This window comes from Mizuhopecten yessoensis, unplaced genomic scaffold (genome assembly GCF_002113885.1).
Source record: "Mizuhopecten yessoensis strain PY_sf001 unplaced genomic scaffold, ASM211388v2 scaffold8949, whole genome shotgun sequence".
Classification (NCBI taxonomy): Eukaryota; Metazoa; Mollusca; class Bivalvia; order Pectinida; family Pectinidae; genus Mizuhopecten; species Mizuhopecten yessoensis.
Genome location: NW_018407803.1, coordinates 346197 through 365236, shown reverse-complemented (window position 1 = coordinate 365236; position 19040 = coordinate 346197). Strand labels below are relative to the sequence as shown.

At 40.2% G+C, this 19040-nt stretch overlaps 1 protein-coding gene across 6 annotated transcripts in view; it reads right to left on the bottom strand.

The window, feature by feature from the left end:
• Positions 1–19040, bottom strand: part of LOC110456924 (E3 ubiquitin-protein ligase rnf213-alpha-like) — a 298096-nt gene that overhangs the window by 77662 nt on the left and 201394 nt on the right. For all 6 annotated transcript variants that reach the window (XM_021507988.1, XM_021507990.1, XM_021507991.1 and 3 more), the window contains 6 exons: positions 16353–16458; positions 13895–14007; positions 12510–12692; positions 5837–6085; positions 5432–5558; positions 1801–2081 (listed from right to left, as the gene is read on the bottom strand). In XM_021507988.1, the coding sequence (XP_021363663.1) occupies positions 1801–2081; positions 5432–5558; positions 5837–6085; positions 12510–12692; positions 13895–14007; positions 16353–16458 (1059 nt within the window). The remainder of the gene's footprint in view (positions 1–1800; positions 2082–5431; positions 5559–5836; positions 6086–12509; positions 12693–13894; positions 14008–16352; positions 16459–19040) is intronic.

The following is a 19040-nucleotide window of genomic DNA, read 5'->3' as shown; positions in this document are numbered from 1 at the left end:
TTAATTAACTCTCATATTCAAGATGGCTGCCTGCATGTTGGCCATCTTGGTATTGCGATCAGTCCAAAATTTGATATGCATAACTAGGGACCATGGGGAATCTTCATGTGAAATTTGAAAAGATCCCTTCAGCACTTTCTGAGAAAACGCTAACAAGAATTGTTTAAGGACTGACAGAATAACGAACGGAATGACAGATGGCATGATGGACCACTGATGCGGGGTGATTTGAATAGCCCACCATCATCCCACCTGGTGGGCTAATAAAATGCCAAATGACCCATCCGGTCTAGTTGTGTTGTGAAAAATACACATGTGTATGAAGTTAGATATGATCATTTAATTGGTTCAGATACATAATGATCCTCTAGAAAGGACAATGTGATGTCTATTTACCATGGCCACAACCCTCTACTGTATACTGCTACCCAATGTGATGTATATTTACCATGGCCACAACCCTCTACTGTATACTGCTACCCAATGTGATGTCTATTTACCATGGCCACAACCCTCTACTGTATACTGCTACCCAATGTGATGTCTATTTACCATGGCCACAACCCTCTACTGTATACTGCTACCCAATGTGATGTCTATTTACCATGGCCACAACCCTCTACTGTATACTGCTACCCAATGTGATGTCTATTTACCATGGCCACAACCCTCTACTGTATACTGCTACCCAATGTGATGTCTATTTACCATGGCCACAACCCTCTACTGTATACTGCTACCCAATGTGATGTCTATTTACCATGGCCACAACCCTCTACTGTATACTGCTACCCAATGTGATGTCTATTTACCATGGCCACAACCCTCTACTGTATACTGCTACCCAATGTGATGTCTATTTACCATGGCCACAACCCTCTACTGTATACTGCTACCCAATGTGATGTCTATTTACCATGGCCACAACCCTCTACTGTATACTGCTACCCAATGTGATGTCTATTTACCATGGCCACAACCCTCTACTGTATACTGCTACCCAATGTGATGTCTATTTACCATGGCCACAACCCTCTACTGTATACTGCTACCCAATGTGATGTCTATTTACCATGGCCACAACCCTCTACTGTATACTGCTACCCAATGTGATGTCTATTTACCATGGCCACAACCCTCTACTGTATACTGCTACCCAATGTGATGTCTATTTACCATGGCCACAACCCTCTACTGTATACTGCTACCCAATGTGATGTCTATTTACCATGGCCACAACCCTCTACTGTATACTGCTACCCAATGTGATGTCTATTTACCATGGCCACAACCCTCTACTGTATACTGCTACCCAATGTGATGTCTATTTACCATGGCCACAACCCTCTACTGTATACTGCTACCCAATGTGATGTCTATTTACCATGGCCACAACCCTCTACTGTATACTGCTACCCAATGTGATGTCTATTTACCATGGCCACAACCCTCTACTGTATACTGCTACCCAATGTGATGTCTATTTACCATGGCCACAACCCTCTACTGTATACTGCTACCCAATGTGATGTCTATTTACCATGGCCACAACCCTCTACTGTATACTGCTACCCAATGTGATGTCTATTTACCATGGCCACAACCCTCTACTGTATACTGCTACCCAATGTGATGTCTATTTACCATGGCCACAACCCTCTACTGTATACTGCTACCCAATGTGATGTCTATTTACCATGGCCACAACCCTCTACTGTATACTGCTACCCAATGTGATGTATACTTACCATGGCCACAACCCTCTACTGTATACTGCTACCCAATGTGATGTATACTTACCATGGCCATTTGGAGTCACATTCTTCACACAGTTTAGCTGCTGTATCAATCATCTGTCTCAACGGTTTAGTCATCTCAACAGATTTGTCCACAAAGATTTTCTGTACATATTTTGCTACCACACACAGAGCAAACCGTGTCTCTGCCAGAGCATAGAGCTTTTCTATATTTAGTTCCTCTAGTGCTATAAAATTAAGAGCATTTTTCAGTTGTTTTGTAGCCATTTGTACTTCGTCTTTCTCTGGTGTCGCACTTCTGGAAACATCCTGGTGGTATACATCCTACAACAAAGACATACATGTTGCCATTCAGATGACCCGCCAAAGGAAATGTGAAACACAATCCCAAGTTTCCCAAGAGTGGAGGGCAGGGGGACAGAATAATGGAGGTGTGGCAAACAAAAACTACAGAACTACCAAGGCAAATTTAGTGGTTTCGAACGAAATTTGCCAAGGCATTAAAGATTGATGTATGTAAAAGGACCTAGTAATGTAGATTCCTACCTAATTGATTAGCAGGAAGCTTCAGATACCTAAGTAATGATATGGATAAATAATGCAAGACACGAAGCCCAAAATGTTATACAAGAGATTTTGTTTATTATCATCTATATACTAATTTATACCACCTACCGGTAGCATGATAAATTCATAATCATGGGTTGTTAGCATGAGAATACCCCAGAAGAAGTTGAGAAAGACTTGAGAACAACTTGAGAACGGATTTACCCGTTTCCAATTATTTGGGAACGTATTTTCTCAAAAAAGAAGGTCTGCTTGCGCCAGGTGACGTCTTAAACCGGAAGTGATATCCAAACAAAAGTAATCCACGTAAGAATATAATCCGTCATAAACAAATCAATATAAAGTTACGAAAAAATAGTGTGAGGATAATAACACCATTTCAAGCGTAAATGTGCATATGGAAAATCCAATGACAATAGGATTGTTTAAAAAATATTTTTTCGGCATAGTTTCTAGATTCATTGTATTCCTCCACGCAAACCTTCTATTTGCATATATATATATACATTTGTCACAGACCGAGGAATTGCGATCGTTGACCATTGAGCTTATAAATCATTAGGAAATCATGGTGTTTAGTTGACTTTTTTAAATGGAGGAATAAATAAGGTAGTAGTATATAGATGATAAATAGTTTATCATACGGTATTTTCAGTGTTTGTTGTTCGAACAATTTTTTCATCGCTCACACGTAGATAAAATCTCAAGTCCACCTGCAGTGGCCTCTCGATTTTATCCACGTGCTCGTGATGAGAAAATTGTTCTCATGTCAAACACTTGAAAATACGGTGTGATAATCTATAAATATCTCTTCCTACTTGTAAGAGGAAAACATGGTATATAAGACATTGTTGTCAAAAAATCTTGAAGTGACCATATTTTAATGTCTAAGTGGTATTGTTTTACAAAGAAGATTGTCTAGTAAAGATATTAGTACTGACAGACACAGCTTTTCCTTTATTTACAGTGAAATAATCGTCTATAAATAGTCTATTTTATTGTAATATGCAGCTAAAACACTTCCTGAATTCCAGCAGTGCCTTAATATAATCATACGTGATCAGATAGACTTAGACTGACCTGTAGTTGTCATCAGCTGCTAGTCTATATTCTGATCAGATAGACTTAGACTGACCTGTAGTTGTCATCAGCCGCTAGCCTATATTCTGCATGATCAGATAGACTTAGACTGACCTGTAGTTGTCATCAGCTGCTAGCCTATATTCTGATCAGATAGACTTAGCCTGTATACGTAGTTGTCATAAGCTGCTAGCCTACATTCTGATCAGATAGACTTAGACTGACCTGTAGTTGTCATCAGCTGCTATCCTACATTCTGATCAGATAGACTTAGACTGTCCTGTAGTTGTCATCAGCTGCTAGCCTATATTCTGCTTCAAATTAATGTGTGAAGCATGTAATGTTGTTACATTTTTATCTGAATCTTTTTATGCTTTGATTTTTAAATAATTAAACATCTTTGTTAAGTACCAGCTATCATGCGCATCAAGTTTGAAGTTTAACAACCTTTTCTTTGAGTACTGAAAACATGAATGAGGTATATACTGAACCGAGTGATGAACTTTTAAATTTTGTAAAACAAGTTTCATTGGTTGGAGTGTCATTGCATATTTTTTATTAACCAATCAGATGCCGTGAAACACGAGAAGAGAAATGGATCTAAACTGTACTTGATATTTTTAAATGAAAAAGGTTTGAACAAAGATAACCAGCTTAGTACATCAATTAACATTCTGAAATTGTAAAAACTTTGCTCAAATAAACATTTTATACGATATGCAATGTTAAGGGGCTTGAATAGTTCGCTTTACTAATTACACCACAGCTGCCTACGACATGCTGGGATCCATGTGTGGAAGTGCTAAATTTTCTCCATTTTAATTAATTCTGTGATTCAGTCAAAACCTATACATTACATGGATTTAACTTTGTGTTTGAATTCATATCTTTTATTATATTTTTCACACTTGTAGCCGTGTAATAAACACATATCAACCTGTAAATCAGATTACACTTGTTAATCCCATTAAATCATGGTTTGGGTTTGGTGTCGCTTGGGTGACATTAAAAAAACTAAGCAATGACAATCTATCATAAATAATGTGAAACTCTCCTTAGGTTAGATCATTTGTGACACTTTATAGTTGATATTTTTATCTTGAGACTTGAACAGTAAAGATGTGCACACCACATTTTGTTGAAATAGGATCATTATTAGCACACTTATCGCAATTGTAATTAATTATGTGTAAATACGCAAGGATTACATTGACGAGCAAACTTAGTCTTAAACATGTTAATATGTATGTGCACACCAAATTTGTTGAAATCAGACCATTATTATCGTATAGCTATTGCATGGAAACTGTAACGTGACAGACCGATAGGCCCAAATTAAGAAAAGCGGGGGATACTTAAAGGGAAACATCATTGTTTCAGGTCTAGCACCTTGACGAATTGAAAGTTCTATTAAGTTATCCTGAATGGGTCTTGACATATGCCAAAGAAAAGGCATTTTTTTTTTTTTTTTAAGTATCTGTTTCTGTGGTAACAGGATTTTATCTGAAACAAAATCTTACTGATAGCTAATTAAAGGCACAACAAGACTACTAGGTTTGAATGAATATTAAGCAATAGTTAAAAAAGTTCTCTTGAAGGGATTTTGATATATTTGCTTTTTTTGGCCATTTGTTTCTATTGTAAAACAGAGAAAATGATATGAAAAATGAAAACATCCTAAATGTATAAAATATTACTACACAACTAAATTTGTGTAAAGAAAACGTTTTGTGAAGTGACCTTGTATGGTTTTAGAGATATGCACCAGAAACAATGAATTGTGAATTTCCAGATATTTGTTTCCATGGTAACAGGAAAAATATCAACGCTGAAAACTCTGTCATACCAAAAGCACTCAAGACTACAGTGAATGATGCATACAAAGCTTCACACAGTTATTTCGAATGCTTTTTGAGCTATAGCCAGGAAATGCTACCAGACACATAGATAGGGGGGACAAACCCATGGACGGATGAACAGGATTCCTATATATCCCTCCAAACCTTGTTTGCAGGGGGTATAAGTACCTCAACACATTGGAGGATCAGGAGATAGAGTTCTGTGAGCTGAGACTGCTCTTCATGTTCCTTCTCCTTCACAAACTGTTTTGCCTGTACCAGGTATTGAGATAGATAGTCATTCACTTGGTTTCCACTGAAAGTTAACAGTAGTAGTTATAGAGACAGCAATTGTATCAGGTACTGAGACAAATTTACCTGAGACAAGTATAGTCCTATGATTTAAATAAACAGTAAAAGTAACAGAGGCACCAGTTATAGACTCAGACTCGGTAGAATCAGATCACTTCAATCATAGTATTTATGTTACTTACAAAAATCCATGTAAAGGTTTTCATTTGATTAGTTTATAGAATTCAAAGATGATTTTCTTATCTTGTTGGATGCTCTGTGATTAATTGGATGTAAGTATACCTTGTCCTCAGGAGAAGCTGCAGCAGAAATGATCTGAGGACAGGTGTAGGGTCAATACTGTCATCAAATATTGTCATCTCCTTGGTAACGACCTTGCCCTTGTCAGTTGACCTTGTGATGTAACTGAGAAGTTTCTGCACTATGTCATCAGATGGAGGTGTGTCGTCAGCAAAACACAGTTGGGATACGACCTCCATGAAGAAACTGTTGATCCTCTTCTTGTACTCAAAGTACTTCTTGTTCTCCTCACTGTAATTTTGAATATGTAAAACAGGCTAAAAGAGCAACCAACTCTACAGCCTGGTGTTCTTTCTATTACTTCAGTTAACTAAATTACATTACAGTGCCAGACAACTTATCCGAAATAAGATAAGAAGTACGAAGAGGCCCAATGGGCCAGTATTGCTCACCTGGTATTAATTTGAAAGATTTTTTTGTTGAGTCTTACGATTTTTTTATTTTTTATGTTTTTATCATAGATTGCATTGTCTCGATCTTCATAACTGTTATACTAAGCACAACAAGACTATGAATAGCAAGCAGCCCCTCAGCACCACAGAACAAGCTATTATGAAAGTTGCACATGTGAGTTTCTTTATGTGTATATGTCACCTATAGGAATTTTGGCTTAAATTCCATTTTGTCAGTTAGTTATATATTTCTATTTTCCTGTTATAATGTATACATTGACCAACATCTTGTTCATTGATTTAATGTATATTTCTGTTGTGTGTTTACTCAGACAATTAGTTGTTTATGGCATAACATCTCCCCTATCTGTAAGTCTGTATAATTGATAGCTGATCAGTTAAGATGGGTATCTGATAACCTTTTATGACTCATGCTTTGTGTAGAATTGGAGTTTTGTGTGAATATCAAGTGTGTCAAATTATTAAAATTAAAATTTACTCAAAATAATTATTTAATTAAGATACCCAAAAAATTACAGAAACAGAGGTACCAAGATTTCTTTTCAAAACTATGTGAGTGGTATATGTGTAATAAATGTGTGTGTATAATATGAAATTGCTGAGTGTGTGCTTAATTTGTGTGTTAAGTAAGTGAAATGAGAATATTTATGGTGCTGACTCTGAATAGCACATGTTTATCAGGGGCAATAACTTAAAGTAAAACCAATTTTCATGATGTAATACTTACCATAACTTTAGTATGCATAAACAATGCCTAGACCCATCTTTGTAGCCCAAAAACAAAAGATTCAAATATCCTGATCTCCCTACCGTTACGTTACCCATATCTCGACGACAGAGCCACAGAGTGATCTCCCATCCTCAAACCCCTTTTATGGAGCCTAAAGGCAGCCGTGATGAGGAGGCAAGGGGAGGAATACAGGGTGGGACTCCATAAAGTTATGGGAAGTATTAGATCATGAAAATTGGTTTTACTTCAAAAACCTCAATTTCATTTCAAAAATAATTACCATAAATTAAGTATGCAAATTTGTCTTACTGTAGTGGAGGCTTAGAATCCAGGCAGACCAGGCTGACAGAACAAACTCGAGATATGCTCAAGGTAGAGAAAGGTTCAAGGAACCCCCCAAAAAACGCCCCGAAAGTAATTAAGAAATGGAATACCTCCCCGTGCAACAAGCAGGCGTACCCCCGAGGTGCCTGATAGCCTACTAGTTAAAAATCACTGAATTACTGTGGAGGCACAGCCACAGACTGTCCAACCACCACCGGTCCAAGGGAATACAATCCATCGGAATGAGAAGCTAAGGATCGGAGATAAAAAAAATCCCTGAAGGCAGTCTGTCAGCGCCAGAAAGCAGCAGACATGACCCCCTGAAAGGAGGACCTTTGAGAAGGGCCTATTATGAGCCCGAACAGCATGGCCGGGACCTGGAAGACCTTTCCGTTGCACGTAAAACGGAGGCATACTTCCGTGCCAACTTCTTGATGGGGATGTGGAAGTAGGCGTCCTTCAGATCTACTGAAGTTGCCCACATTCCATCTCTCACGATAATGCCCCGAAGAGTCTCCATCTTGAAGTGAGGAGAATCTACCTGCATGTTGAAGGCTCATTGATATATGATGGGACACCACGCCCCTGACTTCTTCCGAACCAGAAACAATCTGGAGTAGAAACTGGGAGTACATTCCGACATAGGAACCTCCTTGACCGTGCCCTTGGTAAGCATGGTCCTTACTTCCTCCTGGAGCGCCAGAGCCTTTTCCAGATCCCCAGGTGGAGGAAAAAAGATTGGCTCTGACGCTAAGGGCGGATCCTGCACTAGTGGAATGCCTAACCCCTTCTTGACCACAGACAAGGCCCATGCATCTTCTGAAATTTCCTTAGACTCTGGGAGGAAAGCGGAAAGATGGCCCCCAAACAGGAAGATCTGGTTGAGGCAGATCGAGACCTTGCCAGGCAAGAGAACCGTCTGCTGACCCGAAGCCTAATCCTGCGGGAGAAGGACCTAGAATGAGCCGGGAGGACTGCATTCTCCCAGGACAAACCCGTCATCTGACACGACCAAGGAGGGAAGAAGAGAGTCAGGAACCCTTCTTCTTACTATATGGAGGGTTCTTACCTTTCTTACCCTTCCCTTTGTTGCCCTTGAAGGAGGGCTCATACTTGGGCTGTGCAGAAGACTGCAAAGCCGAAGGTTTAGCCTTATTCTTAGGAGGTGCTGTCCCCTGCGAGGTACTGGCCTTCTCAGCTTGAATCCTCTTCACCAGAAGTGCAGAGGCAACCGAGTCCTCCTTCAAATCCTTTCTGAACAGAAGGAAGGGCCCCTCCAAAAAGAGTGGACCCTAAGAAGGGAGCAGTCAACAGACTAGAGCGGTATGGTTCATTAACTGGTCAGTTTTTCAAAACTGAAAACCACCTAGCCAACAAGACATTGACGAGCGATGACACCTGTAAAGCTGCCAGCGCTCTCAATGCCCCGTTCAGGGCAGAGGTCACTTTGTCCTGGATGTCAGCCTGCTCTGTCCTGGTAATCCGACCCTCAGGCAAATTGGATACCCTATATAGACACACCATCAGGTAGTCTATATAAGGAAGAATTTGGATGAAGAGACGCAGCAGTCTCTCCATCTTGTGGTGTTCCTTGGGGCCGAACACCACCTGGTCAACTGATTTGCCGGGCCATGCTATCAGTTCCCTCGATTCCAGCTTAGCTGGTTGAGGGGCAAGCAGCCCATCATGTGTGGCATAGTCATGCAGTGGCGTGCACTTCTGACAAGTCGCCAACACTAAGCTGAAACCCAGCATACCAAGGACCTTGAAGAAGAGTTCTTCTCTAAAACCCAAAGACTGGGCGGTGGCCAGAGCTGAAGACACGATAGTGCCTTCTGGCAGAGAGCGGTCCGACTGAGCGGACACTCGAGGAGCCACTAAGGAACCCAAAAAGGCGGTGGACTCGGGGACAGATGACGTTGAAGGTGGTGGGCAAACCTCCTCCCCAAGAATCTAGGAAACGTCGGCCCTCAGGCCCTGCATACCGGACAACACATAGCGGGCCTCAACTTCAGCAGCCTCAGGGTCACCATCCTCCTTGACGTCCTCCTCAGAGGGCGAGCCCTCCTGAGGACCGTCATCAGACGACTCTGAAAGATCCGCGTCTATATACGAGCAACCAGGTGAACAACATCATTGTCCTTTGCCACACCCGTGCCCTCAATGTCCATAGCCTCCACACTATCAAGAACAGAAGTCTCAGCTGGAAGAAAAGGGCCAGCCAGAGGGGCCAACTCAAGAGAACGCTCCACATAATGGCGTTTAGGTGCAGTGCATCTAACGACCATGGCTGTAGGTTTAGGCTTAGTAGCCAAACCCCTACCCTTGGGAGAGACCAAACCGCAAGGATTCCACGAAGGAAATGCCATGGAGTTGAAATTAAACCCATATCCCGGGGGATAAGGGAAAGTTCCCGCGGGATGGGAGTGACCCCAGAATTGACCAACCTGGCATGCCTGAGACTGGGGCTGGCCACCTTGCCCAAAGGGCGAAGGTGGACCGCCACTCCCTCAAGTTGGAAACCCGGCTAAACCCATAACTGTCGGGATGCTGCCGCAACCCAAAACCATCCGCAGGCTGGTTAGAGTGGCCCAGGGATGGTTGCACCCGTATACCCTAAGCCAGGGGAAAACGGTGTCCGGAAACTGGCCCCCTATCTAGCAAACCCAACACCAGCCGAATGAAACTCCGGGCCAGACCTAATAGGACCGGGTCTGGGTAACTGACCGGGAGGGAAGGCCAGACCAGCATTGGTGTCGAGATTAGTGAGTTGCACGTCACTATATCACGTCACTATAGTCACTATACTACGGGCACCAATATATACTAAGCCTATAGAAAACAGGAGCCTGAAACCGGCCCCCTGTCCAGCAAACACAACACCTGGGGGGAAACCCCCCAGGTTCCCAGTAAAAGGAAACTCCGGCCCGGACCTAATAGGACCGGGTCAGGATCTGAGTAACGGCCCTGGAGGGCGAGCCAGAGCAGTATTGGTGCCGGGATTAGTGAGCTGCTTATCAATAATCCTGGTAGACACGGACAATCCCGAAAGAAAATCTGTAGTCACCCCAGGAACTGAACCGGAAAGAACAGGCCCGGCACCAAGACTGACCCTGATGACAGCACCACCTGGAAAGCCGGGATCACTGACGGATCAGTGACCGGCGGTCGGAAGTCCCTGCCCGAAGGCAAGCACGAAAGCTTACAAGTGTTTCCTACGATTGTAATCCCTACCTAAAATTTGTTCTGGTTTAATACAGTGCCTCTGAGTGATTGAAATGAGTAAATGTTGATACATTTTACATTGAATGAAATCTACAGATATTTTAACTTTAGAAAAACGTATAGTTTTAGTATATTTTTAGTATAATTTCTAGGCCTTCTGCTTGCGTTTAATAGTTTCAACAAATTTGACCCCCGGAGTAACATTGAAAGAAGGTCAAGGTCATTAATTTGAAGAAAGTGGATAGTATTTTATCACAGAATGCTATAGACTGAATATTGTGACCCTATATATCTTTTGGTTGTTCAGAAGAAGTAGTTAAAACTTTAAACACATTAGGGTCCCTGTTACCTTGAAAGTGGGTAAACGTAAGTCATCAAATCAAACTAAACAGCAAAATATTTGAACCCTAAAGCTTCTTGTTTATTCTGAAAAAGTTGCATACATTAAAACATGTTTAGTACGAACACGTTTATTGCCACTTTATGGGTATTCAAACTGATTCTGACTCCCCAGCTCATCTCCCTTTTCCTTCCATGTAAATATATGATCATACTGTGAATTTGCGAATTATTGTCTATTACGAAGCAAATCATTGGTTCCCCCAGGTGAAATTCAGTGCTCGTTTAACACTGTAGTACAAACCCAATTTCCGAAATCGGAAGACACACCAGACTGGTGATCTCAACCATGTTCACGGAGATGCCCCCGACAGGCAGCTGTCAACTACTTATGCTTTGTATGACTACTGAACACAGTGCGTTGTTTTTTTCGTAGACAATATAACGGTTTCGGGTTGTTTATCCAATATAACTTTATGTGCTTTGTACCGTGAATTATGTTTTGGATGACAATCTTAGTGTTGATAGGCTGCTGAGTTTGGGGTCACCATGGCTGAATTTTGTCAATATTTACTGTGATGTTAGTAATACGATGGTGATGTCCGATATTGAGGTTGTGTATTATTCAATGTTTCTAACAGTGAGGAGGAGGGTGAGGGAGAGGAAGTAAATTTGGTAATCAGTGTTGCTAGGGTGCGTGCTAATAATAAAGGAGTCGCTCTAATTGTTTTCTCGAAGCTCTATTGGAGACCGTGGTTAGTACCAGCCTCTCTGTTGTGACAAGTTACAACAAGCAATAACAGCCTTTTTCATATGCTGTGAGCATTGTGTGCATATTAAGATAAATTAAAATTGTTTTATACATATTTTCATAAAGCATTTTTTTTTTTAAATAACAATAAAAATTTGCTTTACACTTAATATGAACTTCCTTGATAACAAAATGATTAAGTAGGTCCCTTGGAATTTGTTAATAACCATTCTTTAATGTATAGATAATGAAGGGCAATGGTGGTCGAGTGGTTAAGGCTCCTAACTGGTTTTTCTCCACCACCAAAACCTGGCATGTCCTTAAATGACCGTAGCTTTTTATAGGACATAAACACACAAACAAACAAAGCTTTTAATACATTTGACCTCTGTGATTTGATAGTGATCAATGTCATTCATTTTTACAAATTTGTTCGATACACTTTAGCCCTTCATCCTAGCATGTTACTGGCAACATATATCATAACCCTGTGCTTCTTTGTTACTCAGAAGATTTTTTAAAGATTTTAGCACATTTTAATCCTATGACTTTGAAAAGGGGTCAAGGTCAAGATGGAAGACAGACGCTGCACCATGGTTTACTTGTCCTTAACCTGAAAACAGGTAGTCATTAACTGATCCTCAGTTAGTGATCCAATTAACTGTTTGGTATGTAGTTATAAGTTTTTGGTCTGTTTATAGACACAAATGTCACTTGATGAGTGTATTATAAGTATATGGCTTACGTCATTTTACATTGGATCACATTTTACAAAGCCATTTTATAACATCAGGTTCAGATCAGTGCCATTTATACAAAGACATCAATAGATAATCTTATAAAATAATTGTTTCATTGTTAAGGAAAACTTACGTTTTATGGTGTTCCATTTCGGGACTAAAGTCATCTGGTATTTCCTTCTGACAAACAGGACATTTCAGTTCCTTGGTAATTATGATGTCATTATAACACTTTGAGCAGATTTTGTCTTCACAGGGCAGGACAATTGGTGGTCCTTCAAGCTGTTTCTCACAGTGTCTACAAGTGGCGTTTTTGCTAAAAAAGATTTTGAAAGATATTATGAATTCTTCCATATGTTTGTGAGAAAGACAAAGAAATTGTCTTCAGATGGGTTAGGGCTTGGAATAATACCTTTCTCTTTGCGTAAGGTTTTATTCATAAATTCACAACCCTTAGAGTTGGGTTCTTTGATCTTCAAAATACACATTTGAAAGAATATTGCTCCATCATGTCTTTTCAACAAATGTACAAGTCTAAATTATTTTGTGTAAGTAATGATTTTCCTGGCAGCAACCATATGCATGCCAAAACAGTGTGCCATTGTTTTCATCGTAAAGTCCTAACTTACTGCTGTGATTGTGAAAGGCCATTAAAGATGCTGCTCCTATGAGACCGTGAAATTTCGACATAATAGTATATGAGATAACTTTGAACACACATATGTATGAGAACAATAAAATCTTTCTTGGGGCTGAGATAGGAGAATCTCAACCCGAGGACAAAGATTCTTAATTTTCTAAACACAAGGCTTGCAGAGTCGTCCAACAATCTTTGCCCGAGGGTTAAGATTCTCCATCTCAGGTCAAGGGGGTGAATGGTTCTATTTTTCTTGTTGACATTACAGGCTCAATGCATTGTTGACATTACAGACTCAATGCAATGTTGACATTACAGATTCAATGCATTGTTGACATTACAGACTCAATGCAATGTTGACATTACAGGCTCAATGCATTGTTGACATTACAGGCTCAATGCATTGTTGACATTACAGACTCAATGCATTGTTGACATTACAGGCTCAATGCAATGTTGACATTACAGACTCAATGCATTGTTGACATTACAGGCTCAATGCAATGTTGACATTACAGACTCAATGCATTGTTGACATTACAGGCTCAATGCAATGTTGACATTACAGACTCAATGCATTGTTGACATTACAGGCTCAATGCAATGTTGACATTACAGACTCAATGCATTGTTGACATTACAGGCTCAATGCAATGTTGACATTACAGACTCAATGCATTGTTGACATTACAGGCTCAATGCAATGTTGACATTACAGACTCAATGCATTGTTGACATTACAGGCTCAATGCAATGTTGACATTACAGACTCAATGCATTGTTGACATTACAGGCTCAATGCAATGTTGACATTACAGACTCAATGCATTGCTGACATGGCTGTAACACTTTTGGTCCTATTTTTCCATTCTGATACTTACTTTATGTGAAAGTAGTGTGACACAGCTGTTTTGTTACACATCTTCAAAAACTTTTCAACCTTTTCAAGTGAATCAAGAGTTTTCATATCTGCACCTGCACCGTTATTCATCATCTATAATAAAGGAAAAATATCAACGGATCATTCACAACATTTAAGTTATAAATCACCTATCTCTTTGATATGGTCTACCTATTCTAGGTAAGTGGCTTTCCATTCTGCACATAGTTGGAATCTATGGGATTGATGTATAACACCTTCCACACATATAATTACGGTCATTTATTTGAATAAACTTGATAGCCCTTCAACCAAGCATGTTACTATAGCTAAATAATCTTAACTCCAGGACTATTGGTTATTTAGAAGAAGTTGTTTAATGAAATAAAATGTAGCTAGATTGTTTCATGTACACTATATGCTTATATACTTGTCCTTCGAGCTGGTTAGCTAATAATGTCAGATTATCTAAAGAGAGCATCTTTTTTCCCGAAGTTGTAAAGAAATTTTAAAATCATACAAATAAGTAGATTACCTTAATAGACATATGGAATTGCATCTTCCCATATGTTAGAAACACTGTTGCAATTGTCCCTCATGTTCATCAACTCCCATGCCATTAATTAAAAATAATGTTTTTGTCCTTATGTTTGATAAACAAAAGGTTCAGAGGTCTTATATTGCTCATGTGGACATTAACAGGGGCATTAAAAGTAATGTTTCAAATAAGACTTCGGTAGCATGACAGTAAATGTCTGTCTATGTCAAGCACATACAGTAAAACCCCACTAACTCGAACTCGTAGGGTCCAGATCAAAAGTTCGTCATTTTTTTTTTCAGGTGGGAAACAGACAGTGCAAGCACTGCAAATATCGCATATAGTAGATGATAGAAGAAACGTTTTTCCTTGAATACCCCGTATTCCTCGAACAAAAAAGTTGTCCCCGACTCTTCATGGTCAAAGAATTATCCTATCTATTCGTCGAACAGGTGCATTTGTATGCTGTCATCTTGATTAACCTGTTCGACGAATAGATAGGATAATTCTATGACCATGAAGAGTCTGGGACAACAGTAAGGGGTATTCAAGGAAAAACGGTTTGACTAATCCGGGGTTACTTTACAAAGAATATGTACAAACTCGGTCGGGAACAAACAAACTGTTTGAAGAAGTGGGGTTTTACTGTATATGGTTATTGGGCAATGATCTGAATGGTTTCCTTAATTATGACCAATCACCTGGTTCCAAGAGGAACATAAGTACTGTATTAATATAAGGACTGAACAGCATATTTTTTCAATTTCATGACGGAATGAACATTGAAAAGAATGCTGTTCAATATTTTGCTGTCCGACATTGAAGTGTTTATGTCGTCAGTGCAAAAAAGATTCCTGGAACAGCCTTTAGCTAACGTCATCAAAATGTTTGTTTCTAGCAGTTGTCTCATGTTTTTCGAGGAAGGAAGAGAAGTTTTTAAATGACGCTGATTGAATTGGATTCATAACCCCATGAACACAATTTCTTATGGTAATGCTCATAGAGAAACTTGCAGTGGAAATGTAAATGTATGGTCATAAGGTGGTCAACCATTTCCGTTTCAGAACTAAATTCTAAGAGGAGAGGCCAGTCCCCAGTGCTAATTCTGATAGCATGATTGTTTTATGTCTATAATCATGCCCTGCAATTGTGTATATGGCTCGAACATGTTTGAACCAGGTGAGGTTAAAATTGAAATGAGGCAATCAAAACTGTCAACAAGACTGCAGACACATTTGAAAGAAAAAGCAATGTCTAAATATTTTTGTCTACATTCCAGTCTTAATTTGTTCAACTCCAACAACCCAGGTGGAGTATGAAATGGTTTGGGGTGGATATTGCGGTATATGAGCTGTAGCATTCAAGTGAGATGGCACTATAAATGATACCAATGGAAGCACGGTCCTCCAGCACACCCGCAGACATACACACATAGGGCGATATTAGCCAGGTGGCATAGGACGAGCAGTTAGCGCCTGATAAGGCAGCTCCTGCGGCGAATGCCTCAAAAGTTGTATTGATTAATGTATATGCTAATTGTTTTGATGGTATAAATTGTATATCTGTAAAGTGCTTTAGAGTGGCTTATTCTAGCTAGATAGGGCGCTGTATCAAATGTTGTATATCATTCTCATTATTCAACCATTGACAATACATTACCTGAGCATATTCAAACAGTGATCTACTAAGAAAGGAAACAAACAATCTGAAACATATCTAGAATCTTTTTTTGTCCTGACACAGTTTGAAACATGGCTGATGGCATCTACAAGTTAAAAGATAAAACACTTTTTCTGCAATAGCATTTCCCTTAGGTAGCTATCATGAACTTACCAACCAAAATATGTCAGAGCAAAAAACTGGAAAATTTCTATAATATCAACTTTTGGAATAATTACATGACACTCCTAATAGTACTTACAGCCCATAAAGGCATGATTCTGTTGATGGTAAATTGGTTACTGCCAAGCATTGAGCAGACATGTTCTATGAACAGCTTAACAACCAGAACAGCTGTCCACTTTAACCTGCAAAAAAAAAGGCTGTCAATAATTTGAAAAAGAAATGTGCACGGCCCATGATATCCCAATCCCACATGCTTGACCTATGGAGTGATCAAGCCATATTCAACAAGGCAAAGTATTTCAAGGTAATCCATAGTCCCCCACCGGTAATGATTTCTAGAAGATATGTCCCGGACAAACTTTTCTTTTCAAAGGTGAGGTCAAAGGTCAAGTATAGGTCACAGTGAGGACATATAGTGACCTACTTCTTGCACTCTGCACTTCCATCATCCAAGGATGTCCTTGTACCCCAAATCTGGTTACTCCTGGTGAAATAGTATGGAAGATATGCCCCGGACAAACTTCTTCAAAAGTTAAGGTCAAAGGTCAAAGTGTAGGTCACAGTGAGGACATAGTGACCTACTTCTTGCACTCTGCACTTCGTCATCCAAGCTTGTCCTTGTACACCAAATCTGGTTACTCCTGGTAGAATAGTACAGAAGATGTGTCCCGGACAAACTTCTGGGACAGAAGGAAGGACGTCCTAAGGAGTGCAAACCTATAGTCACTTTCTCACTTTCATGTTGATCTCGTGTCTAACACTACGTAAACACGGGATCGATAACCTGGTGAATTATTTCAATATTTTAAAATGAAGCACATAAAAATAGTGTATTCTGCTTTTATTTTTTCCCTTCAAGTAGATTTGAAGGGGATGTATTGAATGTCCACGCTTCTAGTATCAACATATTTTTTATAATCCCTTTACGGTCAAATTAGTCTGCAGTTCTAACAGTGCAGTAGGGCTTCATGCCACATGTTGAGGAGTGAAAACAACACAGTCCCTTGATGGCGACTGCAAATAATTTCAATTAAATTGCAGTAGAGCTATTGCTAATCTGTAATCACCGATATAGTGTTAGCTAATTACGGCATTGTAATTTGTATTAACTGTGGTGTTGAGAAGTGTAAATAAATTTCACTGAAGCATGGCAATCCTACCTAGCTTATTGTCTGGGCTCAGAAGGCGTCGGTGGTTATGCCCTTCGGTCAACTTACCTGTAAAAATGTTACCTGTGCCCCGCTAGTGTTTGTCGCCAAATCAGCAGTCATGACCACAGATTACCGATTTTAATCAATTTAGAGTAGGTAAAAATTGTGTCACCAAAGAATATCGCCAAACTTAATTTTTGGTCGCCAAATCTGAAAAAGTGTCACCATTTGGTGACTTGGCGATCGTTAATGCAAGCCCTGCGGATTTATAAGTCTACTGTACGTGTAAATCGCAAGTACATGTACTATAACTGTTATATGTTTTTACATTTATGACCAATAGTAGCTTTGATTTCCTCGAGAATGATAACCCAAGAATGACTTGTTCCTGCGTATAGTGCGCACCCCCTTTTTGACATGACAATATTTACCTAAAAGTGTGCACTATACGCGCAAATTTACGGTATTCAGTAGTCGTGTAAAGATTTTTTAATATATTGACCCCTGTGACCTTGAATATAATTCAAGGTAATTAGTTTGAACATACTGGCTTGATATCATTATCCTAGTCATTTTATATTTAGGAGAGGTCGTTTAAATTTTTGAGATATTTGACCCCTGTGATCTTGAATATGAGTGAAGGCCATTAATTTGAACACACTTGGTAGCTCTTTAAGCCTGCATGTTAAGTTGTGGGAACTTACAACACACCAAAAATAGCGTCCGCACATCGCGCATACATCGTGCACACACCGTCCGTACATCATCCACACATGGTGCACACACCGTCCGTACATCATCCACACATGGTGCACACACCGTCCGTACATCATGCACACATCGTGCACACACCGTCCGTACATCATCCACACATGGTGCACACACCGTCCGTACATCATCCACACATGGTGCACACACCGTCCGTACATCATCCACACATGGTGCACACACCGTCCGTACATCATCCACACATGGTGCACACACCGTCCGTACATCATCCACACATGGTGCACACACCGTCCGTACATCATCCACACATGGTGCACACACCGTCCGTACATCATCCACACATGGTGCACACACCGTCCGTACATCATCCACACATGGTGCACACACCGTCCGTACATCATCCACACATGGTGCACACACCGTCCGTACATCATCCACACATGGTGCACACACCGTCCGTACATCATCCACACATGGTGCACACACCGTCCGTACATCATCCACACATGGTGCACACACCGTCCGTACATCATCCACACATGGTGCACACACCGTCCGTACATCATCCACACATGGTGCACACACCGTCCGTACATCATCCACACATGGTGCACACACCGTCCGTACATCATCCACACATGGTGCACACACCGTCCGTACATCATCCACACATGGTGCACACACCGTCCGTACATCATCCACACATGGTGCACACATGGTGCACACAACTGTGCGATCTTTGCGATTTAACAATCGTTCGCCCCGTTGTGTGCTTCTCTCCACACAAATGTGCGATTTGGTAGAAATGGTTGAATGAAAAAAAATTTGGAGCCCTACTACGGAATGAAGAACACTATATATATTAATTGCTCATCAAATCAATT